Source organism: Gigantopelta aegis, chromosome 1, assembly GCF_016097555.1.
Source record: "Gigantopelta aegis isolate Gae_Host chromosome 1, Gae_host_genome, whole genome shotgun sequence".
NCBI lineage: Eukaryota > Metazoa > Mollusca > Gastropoda > Neomphalida > Peltospiridae > Gigantopelta > Gigantopelta aegis.
The window spans coordinates 16,650,476-16,676,200 of NC_054699.1; the positions used below are offsets into that span (position 1 = coordinate 16,650,476).

Sequence of the window (25,725 nt, forward strand, 5' to 3'; positions counted from 1 at the left end):
TCGAGCATGTCCGTCCCGGGGCCTGTCTCTGGATAGCCAGTGACTTGCTTCGGGACAGAGTTTGAACCTACATTATTCAACCTAAAATTGTAAAAACACACAACTAATGTAACACTATTTTGACGTGTGTCATAGTTTAGAGGACGTATTTGTGAGTTTAATTACCCAAATAAAATTTACAAAAGAACTTATTAGTATTTAAACAATTTTTTTTTAAAAAACAATATGATCACGATCCATGACGTCATTATTTATAACAGTTTATTTTCACTTTAAATCGATGACAAGTAATACCATCCATCATCTACTTCAAAGTCTGTATTATCAGTTATTTTTGTCGAATACGTCCTTTACAAATCTTCAGTTTTCATTAAATAATAATGTCCAACATGTTTTAAAAGAAATAATTATACAAATAGCGAGAAATTGAACCCATGTATGCGTTACATCATCAGGTCGAATTGGAAATTCACAGGATAAGCTGATATCGTACATCATTAACTAGATATTCTCTATTTAAATGGTGGGGGGGGGGGGGGAGTGCTCACTTTATGCTTGATTGATCTAGGATTGATTCCCGTCAGTGGGCCCATTGGGGTATTTCTCATTCCACCCAGTACTCCATAACTGGTGTAACAAAGGCCATGGTTTGTACTATCTTGTCTGTGGGATGGTGCACATAAAAGATCCCTTGCTGTTAATCAAAATGAGTAGCTCATGAAGAGGCGACAGCGGGATTCCTCTCTCAATATCTGTTTGGTCCTTAATCATATGTCTGACACCATATAACTGTAAATAAAATGTGTTGAGTGCATCATTAAATAAAAAAAAAATTCCTTCCTTCTATTTAAATGCTCTGTTTTCAGTCATGGCTTGACCGAGATAAACCCATATTGAAGCAGCTGCCCTCCCCGGACACACCACTGAAGTTCTGTGTGAAGTTCTACACCCCGGACCCCGGCCTGCTGGAAGATGAACTCACACGGTAAGTCTTCAAAATCGACTCTTTGTCTTCTGAGCTAATAAAGTGGGTCTAACCCATGGCACTAACAACTACCATTAGTAGGGGAGTATAGTAGGTGAAAGATCAATTCACATGGTATCGACTCTTTGTCTCTTGAGCTAATAAAAGTGGGTCTAACCCATGGCACTAACAACTACCATTAGTAGGGAGTACAGTTGGTGGAAGATGAATTCACGCAGTAAGTCTTCAAAATCGACTCTTTGTCTCTTGGGCTAAGAAAGCAGGTCTAACCCACGACACTAACGACTACCGTCAGTAGGGGAGTGTAGTAGGTGGAAGATGGAAGTCATGCAGTAAGTCTTCAAAATCGACTCTTTGTCTCTTGAGCTAAGAAAGCAGGTCTAACCCACGGCACTAACGACTACCATCAGTAGGGAGTACAGTTGGTGGAAGATGAACTCACGCAGTAAGTCTTCAAAATCGACTCTTTGTCTCTTGAGCTAAGAAAGCAGGTCTAACCCACAGCTCTAACGACTACCATCAGTAGGGAGTACAGTTGGTGGAAGATGAACTCACGCAGTAAGTCTTCAAAATCGACTCTTTGTCTCTTGAGCTAAGAAAGCAGGTCTAACCCACGACACTAACGACTACCGTCAGTAGGGGAGTGTAGTAGGTGGAAGATGAAGTCACGCGGTAAGTCTTCAAAATCGACTCTTTGTCTCTTGAGCTAAGAAAGCAGGTCTAACCCACGGCACTAACGACTACCGTCAGTAGGGAGTACAGTTGGTGGAAGATGAACTCACGCAGTAAGTCTTCAAAATCGACTCTTTGTCTCTTGAGCTAAGAAAGCAGGTCTAACCCACGACACTAACGACTACCGTCAGTAGGGGAGTGTAGTAGGTGGAAGATGAACTCACGCAGTAAGTCTTCAAAATCGACTCTTTGTCTCTTGAGCTAAGAAAGCAGGTCTAACCCACGGCACTAACGACTACCGTCAGTAGGGAGTACAGTTGGTGGAAGATGAACTCACGCAGTAAGTCTTCAAAATCGACTCTTTGTCTCTTGAGCTAAGAAAGCAGGTCTAACCCACGGCACTAACGACTACCGTCAGTAGGGAGTACAGTTGGTGGAAGATGAACTCACGCAGTAAGTCTTCAAAATCGACTCTTTGTCTCTTGAGCTAAGAAAGCAGGTCTAACCCATGGCACTAACGACTACCGTCGGTAGGGGAGTGTAGTAGGTGGAAGATGAATTCACGCAGTAAGTCTTCAAAATCGACTCTTTGTCTCTTGAGCTAAGAAAGCAGGTCTAACCCACGACACTAACGACTACCGTCGGTAGGGGAGTGTAGTAGGTGGAAGATGAAGTCACGCGGTAAGTCTTCACCAAGGTTCAAAACACTTTCCCTGAGGTAAAATATTTTCAGCTATGTTCTCTGTCTGTCCGTATATCGGTCTCTCCGTACATTTTCATTTGCGGAGCATATCTTTCTTTCAATTCGTATAGGATCATCAAGTCTTGCATGCAAGTACAACTTAGGATGGTGGTGTGTCATGTACCATAACTAGGATACTAGGTTTACTTTTGATGGGGACGGGACGCAACCCACTGGTAAAGCACTTGGTTGAGGTGCAATCGGTTTGGATCAATCCCCATTGGTGGGCCCATTGGGCTGTATGTCACTCCAGCCAGTGCACCATGACTAGTTTATCAAAGGCCATGGTATGTGCTATCCTGTCTATGGAATGGTCAGTGTTCGACAAATGTTTAATTAAGTCACTAGTCCTCACAGAAGCTTTGGCTAGTGCCCTATGTATTATATTGTATTATATATGCATATAAGAAAACCCTTGCTACTAATTGGATTGGTTGGAACATCCCAGCAGTTTGAAATCCTCCGGTGAACCAGTGCTTCTAGATTACGGTAGCCCCACTTGCATGGCTAGTGATATTCAATGTTGGGCTAATAAGTAACTACTATTGCCATGCCCAACGGCTAGTGAATTTTTTGGGTCAAATGTTGCAGTTAAGTTTATTTAGTAAATATGAATATTCTGCCCTCCAGTGTTAGTGTTTTTAAGCTATATGTATAAGTAATGTTTGATTTCAGTAATCATAAATGGGTCTAATAGTGTTAAATACGCTGTAATGTTTAAAAACTAGGGTATGTCTCTTTAAAGTAAAGTAGGGCTAGTGAATCTTTAATCGTGGCTAGTACATTTTTAAAATCACTGATCCCATGGCTAGTGGATTTTATAAAAAATTCTAGAAGCCCTGAATAAGCCCTGACTTTAAAGGAAATTTGTTTTAGTTTGTCAAAACCACTGTTATTTTATTATTATTATTTTTATTATTATTATTTTTTTTTATTATTATTATTATTATTATTATTATTATTAATAATAGAGATTTTTAAAAACTTTTTTTTTTTTTTTTTTGCAGATACTTCTTTGCCCTGCAGATAAAGCAAGATCTGTTACTGGGAGTTATGCCATGCAGCGAGAACACTGCAGCTCTCCTTGCGTCATACATTGCTCAAGGTATGGTTTTATCACTTGTACCACAGCATCCGTCTTTTAATACACTGAAATATTAAGTACAATTTAAAAAACAAACAGAAGATTTACTTCATGTTTTCACAGTCTTCATGTTAACAAAGTAAAAAGGCAAGAATGTCAGGCCTTGACCTGAACTTTTTTCAGTGGTAGCCCACCGGGTTATAAAATCTGGTAGCCCTCAATAAAAATTTGGTAGTCCCATAATTTTAATAAATAAACAAAAAAAAAAGCAAAATCATTTACATTTATTTATAAATGTTGTTTTAGGTGGGGTTTTAAGGTGTTTCAGCATCTTTTTGATTGCAGAGTAAATGGATGTGCAAAAAAAAATCTAGTAGCTTGGCAGACTATATCTGGTAGCCCAATCCACAAATGGGTAGCCAAAACACCCATAAAACATTCGTGAATTTCATTATTATTTTTCAATTTCATATTTTTAGCTGAAAATTGGTGCTTTTCAGTATTATTTTTAAATATCAGTTAAAATTGAGAACTTAGTTATTATTTTTCACTTTTAAAATTTTCAGCTGAAATTGGTGATTGTCTAGATGAGTACCAGGACCACACGTACCTGTCTTCCATCAAGTTCGTCCCGCACCAGACCCCCGACCTGGAACAGAAAATCATGGAATACCACAAACAACATATGTAAGTCTTTTTTGTCTTTCTGGGGGGGGGGGGGGGGGGGAAGAGATGTTTTAGCCAGTGGTACAGTGCTCGCTTGATGCGCGGTCAGTGTAGGATCGATCCCCATCAGTGGGCCCATTGGGCTATTTCTCGTTCCAGCCAGTGTACCACGACTGGTATATCAAAGGCCGTGGTATGTACTAACCTGTCTATGGGATGGTGCATATAAAAGATCCCTTGCTGCTAATAAAAAAGAGTAGCCATATAACCGTAAATAAAATGTGTTGAGTGCGTCGTTAAATAAAACATTTCTTTCTTTCTTTCTAAAGGGAGGGGTGGGGGGGGGGGGGGGCAGGAAGTAGCCCAGTGGTAAATCACTTGCCTGATTGATGCGTGGTCAGTCCAGGATTGATCCCTGTCGGTGGCCCATTGGGCTATTTCTTGTTCCAGCCAGTGCACCATGACTGGCATATCAAAGGCCATGGTATGTGCTATCCTGGTCTTGGGATGGTGCTTATAAAAGATTCTTGCTGGTATATATCAAAGGCCGTGGTATCTGCTGTCCTGTCTGTGGGATGGTGCATATTAAAGATCCTTGCTGGTATATATCAAAGGCCGTGGTATCTGCTGTCCTGGTCTTGGGATGGTGCTTATAAAAGATCCTTGCTGGTATATATCAAATGCCGTGGTATCTGCTGTCCTGTCTGTGGGATGGTGCATATTAAAGATCCTTGCTGGTATATATCAAAGGCCGTGGTATCTGCTGTCCTGTCTGTGGGATGGTGCATATTAAAGATCTGTTGCTACTAATAGGAAAATGTAGAGGCTTTCCTCTCTAAGACTGCGTGTAATATGTCAGAATTACCAAATGTTGGACATTCAATAGCTGATGTTTTGTATACACAAATTACATGAATGTCAACCAATGAAGGAAGGAAGGAAATGTTTTATTTAACGACGCCCTCAACACATTTTATTTATGGTTATATGGCGTCAGACATATGGTTAAGGACCACACAGATATAGAGAGAGGAAACCTGCTGTCACCACTTCATGGGCTATTCTTTTCGATTAGCAGCAAGGCCACAACCTTTGTTACACCAGTTGTAGAGCACTGGCTGGAACGAGAAATAGCCTAATAGGTCCACCAACGGAGATCGATCCCAGACCGACTGCACATCAAGCGAACGCTTTACCACTGGGCTACATACCGCCCCGTCAACCAATGAGTTGAGTGCTATAAATTAAGATTGATTATGGGTAATAAATAGGATATTATGGGTAATAAATAGGATATTAAACTTGCTATCATTTAGTATATGGAAGCTTGTTTTATATCCTATAAATCTTACTGTGATCTAATGAAATAATTTTCTGTTTCAGAGGAGAGAGCCCCTCAGAAGCTGATCTCAATTTGTTAGACACGGCAAGGAAGATGGAACTCTATGGAATTAGAATGAATCAAGCAAAGGTGTTTTTCATTTATTTTAATTACAGTGAAAACCTGTAAACCGGACACCCACCTGACCAAGTTAAAGGTTTTAGGAGACGTTCTGTTCTGTACTGGTATTTTAAAAAGGGATTGTGGAAAATGTCTGGTTTTATAGGGTATCCAGCTTAGAGATAATGTTCTGTATTGTTATTTAAAAAGGGACTGGAAAATGTCTGTTTTCAGATAATTCTGGTTTACAGAGTGTCTGGTTTTGAGAGGTTTCACTGTATTATTTACTTTTTGTTTTTGGTGGTGGAGAGACAAGGATTGGGATGAGGAGTTGGAACATGTTGAGTTTTAAGCAATAACGACTGGCATTTTTATCAAAAGTGTAAATCTGTGTCCTTTATTATTTTAAGGGGGGTGTAATTAATTTCACTGTGTATACACTGTCAGTGACTTGTTTGTAAAGAGGAAGTGGCGGGGGGGGGGGGGGGGGGGGGGTGGTATCTCCAAAGCATTTAATGATATTTAGGGAGTGTTTTGATTTCATATGTAAAATATTAACCTTGTCCAGTTACTTGGTATTTGTCTCATCAGACCCTCGACAAATACTGATTAATAAAGACTTTAAAAATTTTTTTTTACATATTAAAAAACACTGTGATGAACCCTCCAGAGATTTATCCAGATTCTGTGGTACCAAACATAAGCCCCTTCCCACAAGAAAGTGCCACTGAAAATTCCCAATTTGATGTATATATATACCGATGGAAAAAAATAAAGGAACAAGCGAGTAGTAACATCAAATGTTGACTACAACCAAAATCCTCGTCTACAAGTATCAGGAAATTAACCGTGTTCCTGGATGTCAACCCCACAGTACTGACATGCAGTGTCACAATATATCTCTGTATTTCATACAGACTTAACTACTCTAGTAGTGAATTACATTTGCTCTCAAATACCATCCGTTCCCTTATTTCTCTCCATCAGTATATTTCTGTAAACACCCAATAGCTGATGTATTAATCATGCTGGGGTGTCGTTAAATATTTATTCATTCATTGTATTATAAAATATTTGACAATGCCAGTTTTGATAATGTGTAATATATGAGTGTATAATATTACATCATATTTTAAGGGCCCTTTAATGATTTGATTTCTCCATGATTAATTTGAGAAGTGCAATTTTCCTATTGACGGAAAATAGAGTTAAGAAAATAACACGTTACGCCATTCATACAGTGTGTAAAGTGGTCTTGCGTTTCATACTAGCATGAAACTCAAAAAATTTCACGTTCAATTCGTAAATAATTCCAATCTCTAAAAATCCCTTTATTATAAACCCTTGGATTGGTCAAATTCGTATCACATGATGATAAAAACTGGCATTCATAGCACCATGAATCTCAGTTTAGCACTATTTTTGGCTATATAGCCGGAACTACTTTATGAATTATGTCAACAAAGGAATCCCTGAGGAATTTCCTATTTTTAGACATCAAACAGTAATCGTCTGCTGTCAAACTTCTAAACATCTTCACATATAAATTATAGCATACAAAATAGGTCGCTTCAGACATTTTTATTACAGGTTAAAAGTTATTAAAATTACTTACGTTATATGTTTCTAGTGAATTCAAAATGTTTTTAGTTGGTATTGACATTTAATGCAAAAAATTAATATGAATTGTATTAATGATTGTAACATTGTCATTCTCTCATTCGGCTATTGACGAAAAAAGCCGAACCACCATAGGGATTCCGCTAATGTTGAGTATGAATTTCGTGTTAATAAAATAGTAAATAGTTGGAAAATAGAGTTCACTTTTTATTTTAAAGAGCTTTACATTAATGACATGGTTATGTGTTTGGAATTATAAGAATTGAACGTGAAATTTTTTGAGTTTCATGCTAGTATGAAACACAAAACCGAATATCCTTGACATTTTGAAAAGTGCAATTTTTCACTCCCGTGGGTTTCTTAAAAAACGAACATCTGCTACAGCCCATATAACACAGGTATACACTTTCTGTTTTGATGACACAAAAGCAAGAGTGTCCATGAAAAGCACCACATTTTGTATACAGTGATACAAATCGTTATAGTTTGTAGTTCCAACTTTCTGCTTGGGTTCTCTAGTGTTTACAGAACATTACCACCCAAAAGAAGAAGAAACATGGCGGAAAAGATGGAGTTATCCTTTGTTGTAAAAATCTAAATAACGCAGCTTAACAAGTTTAACGTAAAATTTTTGTTTTCCTTTAAAATCATGTTGTACCAAGAGTTGTGTTGAAATTTTAAAATTTTAAATTAAAGAGCATATGATTAATATGTCTATAATATTAATTTTATATTATAAAGTGCTGTTAATTATATTTAAAAATTGTTTTAGTTAATGTTGCCAAAAATGAATCTATGAATACAGAAGCATAAGCTTGGGAGGTTTAAAGGGTTTACTGAGGCTGAAAGCACACACCCACACCCTATGAAAGTGAAAGTCTGACATTTACGATGTAGTAGGATGGCATTCAGGGGCACACACCCACACCCTATGAAAGTGAAAGTCTGAGATTTAGAATGTACTAGGATGGCATTCAGGGCAAACACCCAAACATTACGAAAGTGAAAGTCTGACATTTACGATGTAGTAGGATGGCATTCAGGGGCAAACACCCGCACCCTATGAAAGTGAAAGTCTGACATTTACGATGTAGTAGGATGGCATTCAGGGGCGTACACCCACACCCTACGAAAGTGAAAGTCTGACATTTACAATGTAGTAGGATGGCATTCAGGGGCACACACCCACACCCTACAAAAGTGAAAGTCTGACATTTACGATGTAGTAGGATGGCATTCAGGGGCGTATACCCACACCCTACGGAAGTGAAAGTCTGACATTAACGATGTACTAGGATGGCATTCAGGGGCACACACCCACACCCTACTAAAGTGAAAGTCTGACATTTACAATGTAGTAGGATGGCATTCAGGGGCACACACCCACACCCTACGAAAGTGAAAGTCTGACATTTACGATGTAGTAGGATGGCATTCAGGGGCAAACACCCGCACCCTATGAAAGTGAAAGTCTGACATTTACGATGTACTAGGATGGCATTCAGGGGCACACACCCACACCCTACGAAAGTGAAAGTCTGACATTTACGATGTAGTAGGATGGCATTCAGGGGCAAACACCCGCACCCTATGAAAGTGAAAGTCTGACATTTACGATGTACTAGGATGGCATTCAGGGGCACACACCCACACCCTACGAAAGTGAAAGTCTGACATTTACGATGTAGTAGGATAGCATTTAGGGGCAAACACCCGCACCCTACGAAAGTGAAAGTCTGACATTTACGATGTACTAGGATGGCATTCAGGGGCACACACCCACACCCTATGAAAGTGAAAGTCTGACATTTACGATGTACTAGGATGGCATTCAGGGGCGTACACCCACACCCTATGAAAGTGAAAGTCTGACATTTATGATGTACTAGGATGGCATTCAGGGGCACACACCCACACCCTACGAAAGTGAAAGTCTGACATTTACCATGTAGTAGGATGGCATTCAGGGGCACACACCCACACCCTATGAAAGTGAAAGTCTGACATTTACGATGTACTAGGATGGCATTCAGGGGCGTACACCCACACCCTACGAAAGTGAAAGTCTGACATTTACAATGTAGTAGGATGTAGGGGCAAACACCCACACCCTATAGGATGGCATTCAGGGGCATTCAGGGGCACACACCCACACCCTACGGAAGTGAAAGTCTGACATTTACGATGTACTAGGATGGCATTCAGGGGCACACACCCACACCCTACGATAGTGAAAGTCTGACATTTACGATGTACTAGGACATTCAGGGGCGTACACCCACACCCTACGGAAGTGAAAGTCTGACATTTACGATGTAGTAGGATGGCATTCAGGGGCAAACACCCGCACCCTATGAAAGTGAAAGTCTGACATTTACGATGTACTAGGATGGCATTCAGGGGCACACACCCACACCCTACGGAAGTGAAAGTCTGACATTTACGATGTACTAGGATGGCATTCAGGGGCACACACCCACACCCTACGATAGTGAAAGTCTGACATTTACGATGTACTAGGATGGCATTCAGGGCGTACACCCACACCCTACGGAAGTGAAAGTCTGACATTTACGATGTACTAGGATGGCATTCAGGGGCACACACCCACACCCTATGAAAGTGAAAGTCTGACATTTACGATGTACTAGGATGGCATTCAGGGGCGTACACCCACACCCTACGAAAGTGAAAGTCTGACATTTACAATGTAGTAGGATGGCATTCAGGGGCAAACACCCACACCCTATGAAAGTGAAAGTCTGAGATTTACGATGTACTAGGATGGCATTCAGGGGCACACACCCACACCCTACGGAAGTGAAAGTCTGACATTTACGATGTACTAGGATGGCATTCAGGGGCACACACCCACACCCTACGATAGTGAAAGTCTGACATTTACGATGTACTAGGATGGCATTCAGGGGCGTACACCCACACCCTACGGAAGTGAAAGTCTGACATTTACGATGTACTAGGATGGCATTCAGGGGCAAACACCCGCACCCTATGAAAGTGAAAGTCTGACATTTACGATGTACTAGGATGGCATTCAGGGGCACACACCCACACCCTACGGAAGTGAAAGTCTGACATTTACGATGTACTAGGATGGCATTCAGGGGCACACACCCACACCCTACGATAGTGAAAGTCTGACATTTACGATGTACTAGGATGGCATTCAGGGCGTACACCCACACCCTACGGAAGTGAAAGTCTGACATTTACGATGTACTAGGATGGCATTCAGGGGCACACACCCACACCCTATGAAAGTGAAAGTCTGACATTTACGATGTACTAGGATGGCATTCAGGGGCGTACACCCACACCCTACTAAAGTGAAAGTCTGACATTTATGATGTAGTAAGATGACATTCAGGGGCACACACCCACACCCTACTAAAAGTGAAAGTCTGACATTTACGATGTACTAGGATAGCATTCAGGGGCACACACCCACACCCTACGGAAGTGAAAGTCTGACATTTACGATGTACTAGGATAGCATTCAGGGGCACACACCCACACCCTATGATAGTGAAAGTCTGACATTTACGATGTACTAGGATGGCATTCAGGGGCGTACACCCACACCCTATGAAAGTGAAAGTCTGACATTTATGATGTACTAGGATGGCATTCAGGGGCACACACCCACACCCTACGAAAGTGAAAGTCTGACATTTACCATGTAGTAGGATGGCATTCAGGGGCACACACCCACACCCTATGAAAGTGAAAGTCTGACATTTACGATGTACTAGGATGGCATTCAGGGGCGTACACCCACACCCTACGAAAGTGAAAGTCTGACATTTACAATGTAGTAGGATGGCATTCAGGGGCAAACACCCACACCCTATGAAAGTGAAAGTCTGAGATTTACGATGTACTAGGATGGCATTCAGGGGCACACACCCACACCCTACGGAAGTGAAAGTCTGACATTTACGATGTACTAGGATGGCATTCAGGGGCACACACCCACACCCTACGATAGTGAAAGTCTGACATTTACGATGTACTAGGATGGCATTCAGGGGCGTACACCCACACCCTACGGAAGTGAAAGTCTGACATTTACGATGTACTAGGATGGCATTCAGGGGCAAACACCCGCACCCTATGAAAGTGAAAGTCTGACATTTACGATGTACTAGGATGGCATTCAGGGGCACACACCCACACCCTACAGAAGTGAAAGTCTGACATTTACGATGTACTAGGATGGCATTCAGGGGCACACACCCACACCCTACGATAGTGAAAGTCTGACATTTACGATGTACTAGGATGGCATTCAGGGCGTACACCCACACCCTACGGAAGTGAAAGTCTGACATTTACGATGTACTAGGATGGCATTCAGGGGCACACACCCACACCCTATGAAAGTGAAAGTCTGACATTTACGATGTACTAGGATGGCATTCAGGGGCGTACACCCACACCCTACTAAAGTGAAAGTCTGACATTTATGATGTAGTAAGATGACATTCAGGGGCACACACCCACACCCTACTAAAAGTGAAAGTCTGACATTTACGATGTACTAGGATAGCATTCAGGGGCACACACCCACACCCTACGGAAGTGAAAGTCTGACATTTACGATGTACTAGGATAGCATTCAGGGGCACACACCCACACCCTATGATAGTGAAAGTCTGACATTTACGATGTACTAGGATAGCATTCAGGGGCACACACCCACACCCTACGGAAGTGAAAGTCTGACATTTACGATGTACTAGGATAGCATTCAGGGGCACACACCCACACCCTACGGAAGTGACATTTAAAGTACAGTTATATAAACTGAATTACAAAAGAAAAACATATTAATTCAGTTTTCTTTAATGTATTTTGAATCATTCTCTTTGAATCCTATTAGTTTTTGTGTATGTTAAAATTATCAATGTTCTTGTGAACAATTTAGGCCCTATCTGACATCCTGTTTATATATAATTTTTTATCATGAATGTTTTTTTTGTTTTATATATTTATTGGGGGGGGGGGCAGAACGTAGCCCAGTGGTACAGCGCTCGCTTGATGCGCGGTCGGTGTGGGATCAATCCCCGTCGGTGGGCCCACTGGGCTATTTCTCATTCCAGCCAGTGCACCACGACTGGTATATCAAAGGCCATGGTATGTGCTACCCTGTCTGTGGGATGGTGCATATAAAAGATCCCTTGCTGCCAATGGAAAAGTGTAGCCCATGAATTGGTGACAGCAGATATCCTCTCTCAATATCTGTGTGGTCCTTAACCATATGTCTAATGCCATATAACAGTAAATAAAATGTGTTGAATGTGTCGATAAATAAAACATTTCCTTCCTTCCTTCCAATGCCATATAACCATAAATAAAAAGTGTTGAGTGCATTGGTAAATAAAACATTTCCTTCCTTCCTTTTTAATATTTCTTTTGCTGTTCCGTATATTTTAATTTTTTCTGTTTTTGTTTGTTTCAGGATCATGAAGGAGTTCCTCTGAACCTGGCTGTGGCCCACATGGGAGTTCTAGTCTTTCAGAACAGTACCAAAATTAACACCTTCTCCTGGGCCAAAATTAGGAAACTTAGTTTTAAGAGGAAGAAATTCTTGATAAAACTCCACCCTGAAAGCTATGTAAGTAAGGTTAGTATACTGAGCAAAAAAAGAAAAAATATCTAGGAATCACTCCCGAGACGTCTGCACATACTTTACCAGGCAGGTGGATGTTTTGATGGTAAATGTGAAGGTTTTAAAGTAGTAAGTTTAACATAACATGTATTTATTCTATGACTTATGTATAATATAAAGAGTAAGTTTAATATAACATGTATTTTATACTATGACTTACCCATAATATAAAGAGTAAATTTCATAATATGTATTTATCCTGTGACTTACCTCTAATATAAAGAGTAATTTCATTATATGTATTTATCCTATGACTTACCCATAGTACCGACACCATATAACCATAAATAAACCATTTCCTTCCTACCCATAGTAATATTAAGACTAAGTTTCATAACATCTATTTATCCTATGACTTACCTATAATATAAAGTAGTAAGTTTAATATAACATGTATTTATCCTATGACTTACCTATAATATTAAGACTAAGTTTCCTAACATCTATTTATCCTCTAACTTACCTATAATATAAAGACTAAGTTTCATAACATGTATTTATCCTGTGACTTACCTTTAATATAAAGAGTAAGTTTCATAACATGTATTTATCCTGTGACTTACCCATAATATAAAGAGTAAGTTTCATAACATGTATTTATCCTGTGACTTACCCATAATATAAAGAGTAAGTTTCATAACATGTATTTATCCTGTGACTTACCCATAATATAAAGAGTAAGTTTCATAACATGTATTTATCCTGTGACTTACCCATAATATAAAGAGTAAGTTTCATAACATGTATTTATCCTATGACTTACCCATAATATAAAGAGTAAGTTTCATAACATGTATTTATCCTATGACTTACCCATAATATAAAGAGTAAGTTTCATAACATGTATTTATCCTATGACTTACCGTATATCTTCGCCTATAAGTCGAATTTTTTTCACCCAAAAAATATTTTATAACTAGGGGGGTCGACTTATAAGAGGGTAAAAAAAATTAACCAAAAAATATTACTGTTTTGGGGATTATTTTACAAGTTTTATTGTTGAAGTATGCCATGTATTTATACTCGAATATGTTAATTTGACATTTATTTTTTATAACCTATTTTTTTTGGCATTAGAACGGTTTTGGTTATGCGAAAAGGCGTACGATCTCACTTACATGCCAAGACAACAGTCCACTTAGTTAAATTAACAGTCATCACTAATAGTAAAAATGTAAACAATACTAACTACCTGTTGCCCGAGTTTATTTTGAAATCTGCTCACTGGCATTAATGGTTGTTCAAACAATGTTTTGGAGGTGATTAACTTCATGAATATTACTGAGCTTTCCCTTAAAATAGACTGATCTCTGCAGTTCACTATCTAGAGCAATAGGGACACACATCATTTGGTACAAAAACCAGTGTACTTTCTAGAGTTATCCTCCTTACATGTATTAATATGGCGGCAAAACGTGATACTTTCAGTTTTATCGTAGTGATCTGTTGTCAGTGTTTATAAATAAAGTTGTTGTCTGTGCACAAAACCATCTGTACAGTACTATACAGTAACAGTCAAACAGCTTTCACTCTCTACTAAGGGAATATTTCGTTTTGATGCTATGTAATAATGATAGTTTGATTGGAATAGTCTGATTATATTGTGATGTACAAAACGTGAAAACCGAAGTTTGTAAAATAATTTTCTTTTGTTCAAATATTATTGTTCTCATATGCTGAAAATAAGAAATATTTCAATATTTATAAGTAGTTTTTCATGGGTCGACTTATAAACGGGTCAATAAAAAAATACGTTTTCAGGGCTTGAAATTAGGGACTCGACTTATAGCCGAGATCGACTTACAGGCGAAGATATACGGTACCCATAATATAAAGAGTAAGTTTCATAACATGTATTTATCCTATGACTTACCCATAATATAAAGAGTAAGTTTCATAACATGTATTTATCCTATGACTTACCCATAATATAAAGAGTAAGTTTCATAACATGTATTTATCCTATGACTTACCCATAATATAAAGAGTAAGTTTCATAACATGTATTTATCCTATGACTTACCCATAATATAAAGAGTAAGTTTCATAACATGTATTTATCCTATGACTTACCCATAATATAAAGAGTAAGTTTCATAACATGTATTTATCCTATGACTTACCCATAATATAAAGAGTAAGTTTTATAACATGTATTTATCCTATGACTTACCCATAATATAAAGAGTAAGTTTAACAACATGCATTTATCCTATGACTTACCCATAATATAAAGAGTAAGTTTAATAACATGGATTTATCCTACGACTTACCCATAATATAAAGAGTAAGTTTAATAACCTGTATTTATCCAATGACTTATCCAAAATATCCATGTCATAAACCCATTTGATATTTTAGTGTATTGACCCGGTTAAGATTTTTATTGCTGTCATTGAATAGGTCATTTGTTTACAAGTCAACAAGACCTGTACACCTGAGTGTAACGTTTTTATAAGATTTAGTTTAAAAATGTGTGACGTCATTATACCAGTCGTGATGATGCCATTACCAATGAAGGTGACTTTAAAACACTGATTACTAAATATCAAATTTAAATGTTGTCTTAGAAGTGTTATAAATTAAATATAATTTGCTACTCATGTTTTCTCGTATGTAAAACATCAATCTGATCTAGTTAATTGCTATTTGTGTCAGCAGAGCGTCGACAAATACCGGTTAACAAAGACTTGTTTGATATTTTCCATATTAAAAAACACTTGTGACGAATCCTCTATTTATTGTACAATATTTGGCATTGCCACTCTTGATAATGTGTACATTGTAGGTATTATTTATGGCCCTTAATTATTTTTAGTATAGAAGTATGGCACACCATAACTGTTTTTATAGATGTAGGAGGTAAAAGTATCTTGAAGTCTACAGTGGCCTGGCAGATAATTGACATGATGTGAAAGTTTTTAAGCTAATCATTTTAATGTGGGTGGGCCTATTGTCAAGAAAATTTTTTGAAATCAGCAATTTTATTCAGTATTTTCCATGCAAATAGTAAGTGTGGGTTTTACATTATTCACTTCAATAGGTGACTCACTTGAAGCAATTTCCAACAATTCCATTCTATGGTCCCCAGTGCATTTTGAAAGCATTTTTCATCACATCAAAAAAGCTTTTATATTAGATATTTGAATTGTATGAAGAATTTGTCAGATTTTGCACATCATATTGAAAACCTCCCAATAGTACCAACATAAAGAGATTAATTTCATTTTTATTCACTAAACCCTATTTGTATTTATTTTTCTACGTAATTGTACTGATATTTCAGCCTTCCCTAAAAGTTCTATGTTTGTTAACACATGTAAAGTCTTATGTTGAGATTTGCTATCAAAATGTTTGACAGATTAACATAAGCGTACAGTTACTAACAAATGTAAATCTTGTCTAGCATGTGTTTTAGTATAAACAGTAACGCATGTGTAATTTGACATTGATGTGATTAGTTTAGATTAATTATGTGATACAAATTTCTTTATGATTCATATAAAACAAGGTTTCTTTGAAGTGTAAAATAAAATCTTGTATTACATAATTAGAAAGAATGCATTGATGATAATACTCATGATTTGTTTTTATCTCCCCCCACTCCAAAAAAAAAAAAAAAGGAAAAGAAAGAACAGTTTTGAAACCAGTTTAAATGAATGGATGAATTAATTAATTAAATAATATATATTAGTATGTATAGTTGGACTGGAACAAATGTACAAGGAGACAATACAACAAGAATAAGCTATTTAAAAAAAATAAATAAATTCGACAGTAGTTAAGCATTAGGTTTGGCAGACATACATGTAATATATATTAAAAAGAAAAAATTAGTTGAATGTTGTGCTAACATAACAATTAAATGTATGAAAATGTAAAACATGAATGTTAAAACATCTTGAAACAGTTAAAAACTGATTTTCAGCGTACAACATTATATACTGACAGTAGTTTAAAACTTGATTCTAATTTGATGTGCTGCACAATGTTTCATATAGAGAAGTGGCTGACCTTAAAACAAATACATCAAAAGATTTTTCAATGGATTTCCAAGGGGCTCAGTCAGTTGAGCGCTCGCCTGAGGTGCTTGCATCGCAGGATCGAACCACCTCAGTGGATCCATTCAGCTGATTGGGTTTTTTTTTCTCTCGTTTCAACCATTTCACCACAACTGGTCAAAGGCCATGGTATGTGCTGTCCTATCTATGAGAAAGTGCATATATAAAAGATCCCTTGTTGATAATGAAAAATGTAACTGATTTCCTCTGATAACTACGGGTCAGAATTACCAAATGTTTGACATCCAATAGCCAATAATTAATTAATCAATGTGCTCTAGTGGTGTCATTAAACAAAAAACAAACTTTAACTTTGAGGTATCCAAGATAACATACTAAAAGTCTACCAAAACTGACCAGTGGGAAAAGAATGTTTGTTTGATGACACCCCAGCACTTTTTAAACTATGGCTGTTTGATATCATAACATGGTAATTGTAAAACTTGGTCTAGAGTTAAAGTTTGTTTTGTTTAACGACACCACTAGACCACATTGATTAAGTAATCATCCGCTATTTGATAACAAACATTTGGTAATTTTGACATATAGTCTTAGAGAGGAAACCTGCTACATTTTTCCATCAGTAGCAAGGGATCTTTTATATGCACCATCACACAAACAGGATAGCACATACCACAGCCTTTGATATACCAGTCATGCTGCACTGGTTGGAACGGGGAAAAACCCAATCAGTTTAATGGATCCACTGAGGTGGTTCGATCCTGCGACGTACGCACCTCAAGCGAGCACTCAGGCGACTAAGCTAAATCCCGCCCCATAGTTATTAGATGTCATAACATTATAATTTGTAAAACTTGGTCTAAAGAGGAAGAGAAGAAATTGCTTACTGTGACATAGACTTCTGTTACTGATCAGCAGCAAATGGTCTTTATATATATATATATATATATATATATATATATATATACTCCTACAGACAGGATAGCACATACCATGGACTGATGTACCAATTGCTGAAAACTGGTTAGTGTTTTTATATTGACATCTTTCTGTAGTGGCTAGTATATTATATACAAGGTTCCCTAAACATCTGGACCCATAGCGAATCAAGATTTGTAGCTTTAACAAATGGATCATCTTAATTTGTTATTTTTATTTATCGCAGTGAAGTTTTATAATTTACATTTTCGGGACCAATTTTGGCTTAATTATACAGTTTTCAGTAATCTTTATTATTGAAATCATATGCTTATAAGTTTACAGCTCAATTTGCCAATAGAGATAAATTACACAATGTCTTCTACTCTACACCAGTGTCTGACTGAGATGATGACTAGTCTTCCTAGCTTGACCTGACCTGCTTCCACAAACCCCCACTTTATCTGCCCTTGATATTGTACTGCTCCATCCCTGAAAACATATTTCCCCTAATGTTTGCTTTCCAGTTCAACCCATTATCATCTTTTATTTTACATTATTGCTTGTGCCATTATACAACTTAACTTTATACTCAAATTAATTTATTGTGTAGACTGAATAATATTAATTTTCATAGCTTTTTTCTATATATGTTTTTTCTATCTTAACCCTCCCTCCAAAACAGTATGTAGTAATATTGTTTCTTTTGTTGACTGATTTAGAAAATACATTTTCACATTTAAAAATATGAAATATCTAGTGATTTTATTTATTTATTTATCAGTTACCCATTTAGATAACCTTTCATTTCTCCTGTTCTAGTTGAATTTATTATTTTTATAGTAATTTTAATATGATTTATTGATTTGGTATCCTAACCTGCATTGGTAATGTTTTGTAGCAATAAAGGGAGTGATCCCAGGTATTTTTGTGTTCAGTATATGTTTTGCATGTTCCTTTGTTAATAGTTGTTTTGTATTTGTTTTGTTCTAATACTTCCAATAACTTATTAAAGTTTGTTTTTGTTTTAACAATACCACTAGACTAAACAATGGACTATGAGTCTGTTAGGCCATTGCTAACACACTTACAGCTTTTTCGGACTGTGAGGTCACTGTCACTTCTGACTGTGAGGTCACTGTCACTTCTGACTGAGTTGACTGTCACTTCTGACTGTGAGTTGACTGTCACTTCTGACTGTGAGGTCACTGTCACTTCTGACTGTGAGGTCACTGTCACTTCTGACTGTGAGGTCACTGTCACTTCTGACTGTGAGGTCACTGTCCCTTCTGACTGTGAGTTGACTGTCCCTTCTGACTGAGGTCACTGTCCCTTCTGACTGTGAGGTGACTATCACTTCTGACTGTGAGGTCACTGTCACTTCTGACTGTGAGGTTACTGTCCCTTCTGACTGAGGTCACTGTCACTGTCCCTTCTGACTGTGAGGTGACTGTCACTTCTGACTGTGAGGTGACTGTCACTTCTGACTGTGAGGTGACTGTCACTTCTGACTGATGTGACTGTCACTTCTGACTGAGGTCACGATCACTTCTGACTGTGAGGTCACTGTCACTTCTGACTGTGAGGTCACTGACACTTCTGACTGTGAGGTCACTATCACTTCTGACTGTGAGGTCACTGTCCCTTCTTACTGTGAGGTCTCTGTCACTTCTGACTGTGAGGTCACTGTCACTTCTGACTGTGAGGTCACTGTCATTGTCACTTCTGACTGAGGTCACTATCACTTCTGACTGTGAGGTCACTGTTCCTTCTTACTGTGAGGTCTCTGTCACTTCTGACTGTGAGGTCACTGTCACTGTCACTTCTGACTGTGAGGTCACTGTCATTGTCACTTCTGACTGAGGTCACTATCACTTCTGACTGTGAGGTCACTGTTCCTTCTTACTGTGAGGTCTCTGTCACTTCTGACTGTGAGGTCACTGTCACTTCAGACTGTTAGGTCACTGTCACTTCTGTCTGTGAGGTGACTGTCACTTCTGACTGTGAGGTGACTGTCACTCCTGACTGATGTGACTGTCACTTCTGACTGAGGTCACGATCACTTCTGACTGTGAGGTCACTGTCATTTCTGACTGTGAGGTCACTGACACTTCTGACTGTGAGGTCACTATCACTTCTGACTGTGAGGTCACTGTCCCTTCTGACTGTGAGGTCTCTGTCACTTCTGACTGTGAGGTCACTGTCACTGTCACTTCTGACTGTGAGGTCACTGTCATTGTCACTTCTGACTGAGGTCACTATCACTTCTGACTGTGAGGTCACTGTTCCTTCTTACTGTGAGGTCTCTGTCACTTCTGACTGTGAGGTCACTGTCACTGTCACTTCTGACTGTGAGGTCACTGTCATTGTCACTTCTGACTGAGGTCACTATCACTTCTGACTGTGAGGTCACTGTTCCTTCTTACTGTGAGGTCTCTGTCACTTCTGACTGTGAGGTCACTGTCACTTCAGACTGTTAGGTCACTGTCACTTCTGTCTGTGAGGTGACTGTCACTTCTGACTGTGAGGTGACTGTCACTCCTGACTGATGTGACTGTCACTTCTGACTGAGGTCACGATCACTTCTGACTGTGAGGTCACTGTCATTTCTGACTGTGAGGTCACTGACACTTCTGACTGTGAGGTCACTATCACTTCTGACTGTGAGGTCACTGTCCCTTCTGACTGTGAGGTCTCTGTCACTTCTGACTGTGAGGTCACTGTCACTGTCACTTCTGACTGTGAGGTCACTGTCATTGTCACTTCTGACTGAGGTCACTATCACTTCTGACTGTGAGGTCACTGTTCCTTCTTACTGTGAGGTCTCTGTCACTTCTGCCTGTGAGGTCACTGTCCCTTCTTACTGTGAGGTCACTGTCAGTTGTGACTGTGAGGTCACTGTCACTTCTGACTGTTAGGTCACTGTCACTTCTGTCTTACATGTATACTAGTTGAACTAAAACAGTTTGCATTCACACTTAACTTTTAAACTGTTTTAGTTATGTTAGTTTTACTAAACCACATGCCAAAGCATTTTAGCTGTACTGGTTTAGCTATACTGGTATAGGGGAAGAGATTGCATTCACACTTAAGTTTAAACTGGTTTAGTTATACCAGTTTGGTTAAACTAGTCTAAAGTGTAAGTGTGAATGCAACTAAAGACTTATAGTGTAACTTTTTGAAAAGAATTGTGTGAAAGACTAGGAACTGCCATTGCAATTTTTAACTTTCACTAGTGACTTCTTTATTGTTACATTGTATTATGGTGGTAAAACAATTTTATTTTTTTAATGATGGATAAGGATTTTTGCCTGAAAGATATACAGGTAAGATAAATGATTAGGTGCACAATTTTTAGTGCCACCAGTGTACCACCCATGTACCACCCATGCTGGCAAACACTATGTACACATTGAACAAAAGGTCACAGTTGCCATGCATGCAACACCTAACAACCACCAATATGGTGTTTGAACAAGCATTCCTCCTTTTTTCTTTTTTTTTGATCCCAGCGTGAGAAATTTTACTTTTGTCACACCCAAATTGATTTTCAAAAGACTGTTTGAATTGGAAATGCTAATCAGTGAAATACATTGCAAAGATCACTGAACTTTGCACACAACCATTTATGTATTGAAAGTCTGTTATTGTGCATATATACGAGTATACTTTAGCTATACATATTCCCACAGAACTAATATTTATGCAATACATTTTTTTAAATGTAATACTTCATTTATCACTTTCCCTGATAACTAAAGATAGTTATTAACTTATTACCTACACAAAAAAAGTATAACATAGAAATCTTTTAAGTGCATCTTGCATGGTTCCTGTTTAAGTTTAATTAAATTGACTATTTTTAACTATTTTCTCCTGCAAGTAACAAATTGTCCTTTGGCAACCCCATTACAATGAAACTTTGATCTGCTTATCGCAGACCATTTGATAAAAGCAATTTCTATGCAAACACGTCCTAAAATTAAGTAGCAAAGCCTCTAATGGCGTGTTGGTGTATTTGAATACGGGCAGTTAGGAAGCCAACTTATTGGTTTCTGCCATAATAGCCACATTGAATTTTCAGTGGCTATGACCGTTACCTACATTTGCTAGCTCGCTGAAGAGTTGAAGTTTATTCATCCTAGTGGTGTTATGATACACTCGAATATTCGCTACACCGAACAACAATCGGTTATCATAGTTGCATTTGTATTTGTCACTAGCTGAACCAAATACACGAATACATAATATGTAATGCTAACTGTACAATTTATGTTTCTAATTCACACTAACCAAAATGCAATGTCGATTTGATTGTTTTGATAATGAGAGTATTTTTTAGTGTATGCAATGTACCTTCAATATGCAAGTGTTTCATTAGCTGATTAAAGCAAAATAAATTTGTGTAATTCTTAATGAGAACTCGAGCAATGCATTGCTGCACTTTCCTCTGATAATGTGGATATATTAGTGTTCCTTAAAAAGAACGTGATTCTTGACTTGAGAATAGACACACCCATGATTAATCCGGTTTACCTTATAAAAATAAAAAATACTGTTCTTCCTTTCTGCAAAACCTTTTCATGTTTGTATTCATGAATAAATAAATATTTGTATTCGTCACCTCATATTCGTGATATGTATCATATTTGCCACTATGTGTATTCATTACACCCCTATTTAATCACAGAAACAAAGTTGGTGGTGTCAGGGTTTGGGCCCTGATATCACTACCTTACAATTATGTTATAGGCTAAACATTGTGCACAATATATATATAAAAAAAAAAAAAAATGTATTACATTAGTTTTAATGGACATGCGTACATGAAAAAATTAAATTAACAGCAAAGAAAAAAAGAACAAACAAACAAAGATAGAAAGAAAGAGAAATTGAATTTAAAGATTACATTTTGAGAATGAGAATAGTACACTTTGTATTATTAATTCGTGTCACTGCCAGGATTTTATATTGAGAGGGGGACAACCCACTATTGGGGAGACCAACCCACACTATGTATATATGTATGCATGATTTTATAAAATTTAATACAGTTAGAAAAAGAAAAAGGTTTGATTGTGGGTGGGGGATTCCCCCCCCTTCCCGCTACATCACTGATTAACACCTGGGGATAATATTAATTGAAACATACTACAATAGCAGCAAACAATCTCAGTTAATAATTAATTTTAATTTGTTTTTTTTTTTCCCGTCCATACAGGGCTATTACAAAGACACAGTGGAGTTTTTCTTTGACTCTAGAAATGAATGCAAAAGTTTTTGGAAAAAATGCATCGAACACCACGCCTTCTTCCGATGTCAAGTGGTGAAGAAGCTGCCCAGGAAGAAGGCTCGAGTTGTCAGTCGAGGTTCTTCGTTCAGGTACGTGGGCGTGGTAACAGGTTTCTACCACCAAATCAAACCCCATAGTCGACAATGGTAACATAAGACTTGAGTTGTCAGTCGAGGTTCTTCGTTCAGGTACGTGGGCGTGGTAACAGGTTTCTACCACCAAATCAAACCCCATAGTCGACAATGGTAACATAAGACTTGAGTTGTCAGTCGAGGTTCTTCGTTCAGGTACGTGGGCGTGGTATCAGGTTTCTACCACCAAATCAAACCCCATAGTCGACAATGGTAACATAAGACTTGAGTTGTCAGTCGAGGTTCTTCGTTCAGGTACGTGGATGTGGTAACAGGTTTCTACCACCAAATCAAACCCCATAGTTGACAATGGTAACATATGGCTCGAGTTGTCAGTCGAAGTTCGTCGTTCGGGTATGTAGGCGTGGTAACAGGTTTCTACCACCAAATCAAACCCCATAGACGACATTGGTAACATATGGCTCGAGTTGTCAGTCGAGGTTGGTCGTTCAGGTACATAGACACGGTAACGGGTTTCTACCACCAAATCAAACCCCATAGATGACAATGGTAACATATGGCTCGAGTTGTCGGTCGAGGTTGGTCGTTCAGGTATGTAGACAAGTTAACGGGTTTTACCACCAAATCAAACCCCATAGATGACAGTGGTAACATATGACTCAAGTTGTCAGTCGAAGTTCATCGTTCAGGTACGAAGAAGCAGTAAAGGGTTTCTTCCACCAAATCAAACCCCATAGACAACAATAGTAACATAATATTATGGCTCGAATTGTCGGTCAAGGTTCGTCGTTCAGGTACATAGATGTGGTGTAGAGTTTCTGCCACCAAATCAAACTCCATAGTCGACTATGGTAGCATATGGCTCCATTAGAGGTTTGTTGTTCAGGTATGTAGACAAGGTGAAGGGTTTCTACCACCAAATCAAACCCCATAGACAACAATGGTAACATATGGCTCGAGTTGTCAGTCGAGGTTCATCGTTCAGGTACATAGTAGACGCGGTGAAGGATTTCTACCACCAAATCAAACTCCATAGTCGACAATGGTAATATATGGCTCGAGTTTTCAGTCGAGGCTTGTCATTCAGGCACTTAGTAGACTCAGTGAAGGGTTTTTACCACCAAATCAAACCCCATAGACAACGATGGTAACATATGGCTCGAGTTGTCGGTCAAGGTTCATCGTTCAGGTACGTAGACACAGTGAAGGGTTTCTACCACCAAATCAAACTCCATAGTCGACAATGGTAACATATGGCTCGAGTTGTCAGTCGAGGTTCGTCGTTTAGGTATGTAGACGCGGTGAAGGGTTTCTACTACCAAATCAAACCCCATAGACGACATTGGTAACATATGGCTCGAGTTGTCAGTCGAGGTTCGTCGTTTAGGTATGTAGACGCGGTAAAGGGTTTCTACTACCAAATCAAACCCCATAGACGACATTGGTAACATATGGCTCGAGTTGTCAGTCGAGGTTGGTCGTTCAGGTACATAGACACGGTAACGGGTTTCTACCACCAAATCAAACCCCATAGATGACAATGGTAACATATGACTCAAGTTGTCAGTCGAAGTTCATCGTTCAGGTACGAAAAAGCAGTAAAGGGTTTCTTCCACCAAATCAAACCCCATAGACAACAATAGTAACATAATATTATGGCTCGAATTGTCGGTCAAGGTTCGTCGTTCAGGTACATAGATGCGGTGTAGAGTTTCTGCCACCAAATCAAACTCCATAGTCGACTATGGTAGCATATGGCTCGAGTTGTCAGTAGAGGTTCGTTGTTTAGGTATGTAGACAAGGTGAAGGGTTTCTACCACCAAATCAAACCCCATAGACAACAATGGTACCATATGGCTCAAGTTGTCGGTCGAGGTTCATCGTTCAGGTACGTAGTAGACGCGGTGAAGGGTTTCTACCACCAAATCAAACCCCATAGACAACCATGGTAACATATAGCTTGAGTTGTCGGTCAAGGTTTGTCGTTCAGGTATGTAGACACAGTGAAGGGTTACTACCACCAAATCAAACCCCATAGACGACAATGGTAGCATATGGCTCGAGTTGTCAGTAGAGGTTCGTTGTTTAGGTATGTAGACAAAGTGAAGGGTTTCTACCACCAAATCAAACCCCATAGACAACAATGGTACCATATGGCTCAAGTTGTCGGTCGAGGTTCATCGTTTAGGTACGTAGTAGACACGGTGAAGGGTTTCTACCACCAAATCAAACTCCATAGTCGACAATGGTAATATATGGCTCGAGTTGTCAGTCGAGGCTTGTCATTCAGGCACTTAGTAGAATCAGTGAAGGGTTTTTACCACCAAATCAAACCCCATAGACAACCATGGTAACATATAGCTTGAGTTGTCGGTCAAGGTTTGTCGTTCAGGTATGTAGACACAGTGAAGGGTTACTACCACCAAATCAAACCCCATAGACGACAATGGTAACGTATGGCTCGAGTTGTCGGTCGAGGTTTGTCGTTCAGGTACGTA

General features: G+C 38.6%; 1 protein-coding gene across 4 annotated transcripts in view; it reads left to right on the forward strand.

Moving 5' to 3' along the window:
- Positions 1–25,725, forward strand: part of LOC121371237 (FERM, ARHGEF and pleckstrin domain-containing protein 2-like) — a 252,110-nt gene that overhangs the window by 151,733 nt on the left and 74,652 nt on the right. For 3 of the 4 annotated variants that reach the window (XM_041496995.1, XM_041497003.1, XM_041496977.1), the window contains exons 5-10: positions 867–985; positions 3,407–3,504; positions 4,050–4,170; positions 5,533–5,620; positions 12,693–12,857; positions 23,064–23,224. In XM_041496995.1, coding sequence (XP_041352929.1) covers positions 867–985; positions 3,407–3,504; positions 4,050–4,170; positions 5,533–5,620; positions 12,693–12,857; positions 23,064–23,224 — 752 coding nt within the window. The remainder of the gene's footprint in view (positions 1–866; positions 986–3,406; positions 3,505–4,049; positions 4,171–5,532; positions 5,621–12,692; positions 12,858–23,063; positions 23,225–25,725) is intronic. The other variant, XM_041496985.1, reaches the window with a different exon arrangement.